The sequence below is a fragment of the Poecilia reticulata genome, linkage group LG12 (genome assembly GCF_000633615.1).
Source record: "Poecilia reticulata strain Guanapo linkage group LG12, Guppy_female_1.0+MT, whole genome shotgun sequence".
Taxonomy (NCBI): domain Eukaryota; kingdom Metazoa; phylum Chordata; class Actinopteri; order Cyprinodontiformes; family Poeciliidae; genus Poecilia; species Poecilia reticulata.
In genome coordinates this window covers 653,096-657,595 of record NC_024342.1, presented here as the reverse complement: position 1 = coordinate 657,595, position 4,500 = coordinate 653,096, and the positions used below count along the sequence as shown (strand labels likewise).

Sequence of the window (4,500 nt, the reverse complement as noted above, 5' to 3'; positions counted from 1 at the left end):
AGCCGAGGATCAGACCGCCAGGGTCCCCTCCCTTGGCTGCCGCCCATAGCACAATGCACCCGTGTCAATAAAACTGTAAACAATCAAGATGTGCAGATAACAGCAGAAAGATATTTATTTTTATTATTGATATAATAACAACAAGAAATGTTAACACAATTATACAAGGACTGGTGACTTGTCCAGAGTGATCCCGCCTCTCGCCCATTGACTGCTGGAAATGGGAACCATCACTTCTGGCGACCCCACTAGGGATAAGTCTGTATGATGATGACGGACGGACGGACGGATACAAGAAGTATACAGAATGTCCATCAGTACAACAGTCAGAAATCATATCATTCATTTATACTCAGGACATCAGGTCTAAGGCACTTCTTCTTTGTAATTGGTTTCCTTGCTTAGTATTTCAAATTGATATTTAGTTTTAACATTTACAGAAGGTGTTGTATGAACCCAAAAAGAAGTTGTACCCAGTTAAATGCAGAGAAATTCTATATATTATTGAGCAAGGTAAACTTTCAACCAGTATTTAACCACTTGCCCTCTCTCTCTCTCTCTCTCTCTGTGTCCAGGCTGCAGAGGCCTTTCTTGTCTTGCTCTTGTCAGATGCCAACTTGTGTGCCATCCACGCCAAGAGAGTCACAGTATTCCCACGGGACATTCAGCTGGCCAGGAGGCTCCGTGGGGTGGATCGCATGTAACGTCCACACAACAGCTGAGAGAATCCCAGCAGCTTTTGGATACTCGTGGCTTGGTCCCCATTTCCACATCTTTTCTGCTGTGTTGATTCAGTGCCCAGTTAAAATTTAAAAACTGGTTTTAAATAGGCTTCTGAAAGCAAGACAGTTTTCAACCTGATTTTTGTTTTTACAGTTGGAAAGTGGACACATTATTTCTACAAAGAAATGCAACAGAGAGACTGTTGACAGATGTGTTTCTTGCAGCTGTGGTTCATTGATAGTCCGTTCATTCACTGTTTTAAAGGCATTTACTAAAAGTATAATGATGTGTACATTTTTATTGTTCATCAGAATAAACTTATTTCATCTATAATATGTTTTCTTTAACTTTTTGTGTGGATTTTTAGTTTTCCGCTCATCTCAGCCCTTCTAGAATCTGAGAGTGGCCATTAGCTGCCATTAGCTTCTCCAGCTTCCTCAGCACTGCAGTCAATCTGACAATCATCCGTTCAACAGAATACCTTCACTAGTACCCAGCGGACTTATTCCACTATGTGTCCACATTGCGAACAAATCAAACATTTGTAAACCTGAGTAACGCTATCGTCAATGCTCGCCAGCTGCCTCACAAGTCCTGACTCGCCACTGATGCTGTGTTTTCTTCAAATTCAACTCAAAAATACTCTATTGATCCCAAAGGGAAATTAAATGTTGTAACTCAATTCAGATTCTTAAGAGTTATTATAGATAGTGATGCCCTTGTGAAAAATAAATATATTAAGTATATAAAATCTTAACATACTTGAAGCCAGACTAATCATCAATATACTTCAAATTTAAGGATTATATAACTTGAAGTATGGTATTTTGGAACAACTAATTTAGTGCTTAATGTATGTTAATTGTAATTGTAGAAAATCACAATTTGAAGTGTATGATCACATGCTTTTTGGGAATAACTAAAAGTATATAAAAGTGTACTTAGTACACAAGTATAAAGCTTTTTTTTGTCATGCATTTGTTTTGAGGCATGAACAAATTACTTTAACCAGTACAGTAAGTCCCACAGTAAGGATTGTTTATTTTTAATTTATTTTTTTGCTATTTTAACAAAATAGTAAAAGATTATTAAAGCACCTAATAAAGGTGCACATATGTAACGTATCTAACATATCGTTAGCACATATGTAAACACTGAAAGTGTTTCACTGAAGGATACTTAGTCACTATTTACCAAGTATTTACAAATATTAATTAAATGTTTTTCAATAATATAGATAGCATTTTTGATAATATAGATGATTAGTCTGGCTTCAAGTATGTTAAGATTTTATATACTTAATATATAAAATAAGGATGCCTCCTGGACGCCTCCCTGGTGAGGTGTTCCGGGAGGAGGCCCAGGGGAAGACCCAGGACACGCTGGAGGGATTACGTCTCTCGGCTGGCCTGGGAACGCCTTGGGATTCCCCCAGAGGAGCTGGAAGAAGTGGCTGGGGAGAGGGAAGTCTGGGCCTCCCTTCTGAAGCTGCTGCCTCCGCGACCCGACCCCGGATAAGCGGAAGAAGATGGATGGATGGATGGATGGATGGATGGTATTAATTTACAAATTTAGGTTTGCTAAATAGATACAACCTATTTGAAAATATTACCCAAAATACAACTTCATAAAAGTATTTGTAAATATTTGTAATACATTTTTAAAATGTACATTTAAAATATAAATTTTTGCAAATACATGCAAATTGTATTTTGAAAAGGATTATCCAAAGTATAATTTTAGTAGTATATTTAATTAGAATTTAAAGTATATTTTAGAAAAATAAAATACTTTTAGAAATTGTACCAAACTACATTTTTAGGAGCATTTTTAATTATTTTTAATTTATTTTATATTTTTAATATGTCCACTTGATAACATTAAAAATGCATTTCAGAAAAATACAGCATATTTAAAATATACGTAAATATATTATTTTTCATCAGGGTGGTTGTTGGCAGGAAAGATTTCTCCTAGCAGTCTGTATTACAGTGAATCTGAAGAAGCCTCTGACTTCTTCAGATTTGCATAGTTCTTCAGAAAACAGAGTATCTGACTGTTTTCTAAAGAAGCTCCCTCATGAAGAGGATGGTCAGGGTTGTTCATGATTTTCTTGGTCCTATGAAGAATCCTTCTTTGCATCATTTCCAAAGGTTTCACAGTTGTCCCAGAACAGAACCAGCCTTCTTTTTCAGCTCCCTGGCTCTGATGCTGCTGCCCCAACAGATAACAGATGAGATGACACTGAACAACAAATTTATAGAAGATCTGCAGGATCTTACAGCAAACCTTGAAGAATCTTAGATTCCTCAAGAAAATAGAATTGTTGGTCCTAGACTTCCAGACTTAATTGTTACAGTCTCATACGGTGTAGATAACGTACTTCTGGTCTCTGGCCAGATGTCTGTTACAGTCTATGCAATATGCAAACCCTTTTCAAGAACAACAAGGTTTATGTAACAAATGATTGAACGTACTCCTCCTTCAATCAGAGGTCAGTCCTAGGATCTTTTAACACTACTTTTACAATGCAATAAGCTTATCTGCTCAGTAAAGCTCTGCATTACAATATCACAGTGTCATTCTGTGGCCAGAGCACCAATGTTCTTTAAACAGCACAGTAGACTGAATATCTTTTGTGAAGTTCATCTCTTTCTCATGTGACCATCATTTCTCAACCACAAACTAAAGTCTAATAAAAATTGGATAAAACTTATTAAAATGAAAGTCAATTAACCTTAAAAGTATAGTCAAGGAACCAGCCTTACCGACAAACTGGGAGCTAGTTTTACAGGAGAGGAGCTTGATAAATGAAGAATCTGCCTCCCATTCTATTTTAAGAACCTCTAGAAACCGCCAGTAAACTTGCAGTTTGAGAGTTTTAGAACATATGGAACAATCAGATATTTAATAATTTGATTATTTGGGGCTTTATATTTAAGAAGAAAAGGTCTAAGTAGTATTCTGTAGCTGACAGATAATATAGTAAGAGAAGCTAGTGAAATATTTAATTTTATTCTCATTAGAACTCTGACTGGAGTGTTTAGGCTTTTGAACATTTTTTAATACAATTTACAGAAATTCAGCCTACAAGCCTGTAATGTGTGGATTCATTTTTAATTTTTAACATTCAGGATAAACAGTTTGTCAAATGTACGTGAGTGAATAGAAAATTTAAAATTATGGAGAAGAAATGTCCTATTTACTACTGGATCTCCTAAGAAGCTTGTCATACCAAAGTTTTTTTATTATTCGCCTCTGGGGGGCAGTGAAGTCCACGAAACCTCCGGAAACCAGAAGAAAACATTGTTTAGGTTTGCGCATGCTTAGCAGAGAAGCGGTCTGTTTTCCTGGTGGGAACCTCGGAGCTCAGTCTCTTTAGTTTTCTGTTTGAGGGCAGAATTATAACTATAGTGGGAATATAACCGAAGGATGTTTGTTACATAAGTACTCTGAGACAGAAGCGTGATGTTTTCAGCCAGCATGGAAACCAAAAGAGTGGAAATTCCCACCAGCGTACTAGACGATCTGTGCAGGTAGGAGACGGTTCACTGGCTCCGACTGTTTGCTACTCTAGGGCAGTAAAATGTTGTTACATGCTTTCCGTTTTGTAAAGTGTGTTACACTGGATTAATTTGTTTGTGTCCTAAATCAGAGTAGGCATGTTTGCGTTCAGTACGCAGCCATTATTGTTTCTGTCAGAAACTGCATGTAGTGCTGGGAACCACTGCTGGAGCCTGAAGGAAACTGCATGTAGTGCTGGGAACCACTGCTGGA

General features: G+C 37.1%; 2 protein-coding genes across 5 annotated transcripts in view; both read left to right on the top strand.

Annotated features, from left to right (window-relative positions):
• Positions 1-1,058, top strand: part of cenpa (histone H3-like centromeric protein A) — a 6,766-nt gene extending 5,708 nt beyond the window's left edge. For all 3 annotated transcript variants that reach the window (XM_008423096.2, XM_008423094.2, XM_008423095.2), the window contains exon 5: positions 576-1,058. In XM_008423096.2, the coding sequence (XP_008421318.1) occupies positions 576-704 (129 nt within the window). In that variant the 3' untranslated portion in view covers positions 705-1,058. The remainder of the gene's footprint in view (positions 1-575) is intronic.
• Positions 1,059-4,030: 2,972 nt separating this feature from the next.
• dcp2 (decapping mRNA 2) overlaps positions 4,031-4,500 on the top strand; it is a 12,258-nt gene continuing 11,788 nt past the window's right edge. Inside the window, exon 1 of one of the 2 annotated variants that reach the window (XM_008423093.2) lies at positions 4,031-4,259. In XM_008423093.2, coding sequence (XP_008421315.1) covers positions 4,192-4,259 — 68 coding nt within the window. In that variant the 5' untranslated portion in view covers positions 4,031-4,191. The remainder of the gene's footprint in view (positions 4,260-4,500) is intronic. The other variant, XM_008423092.2, reaches the window with a different exon arrangement.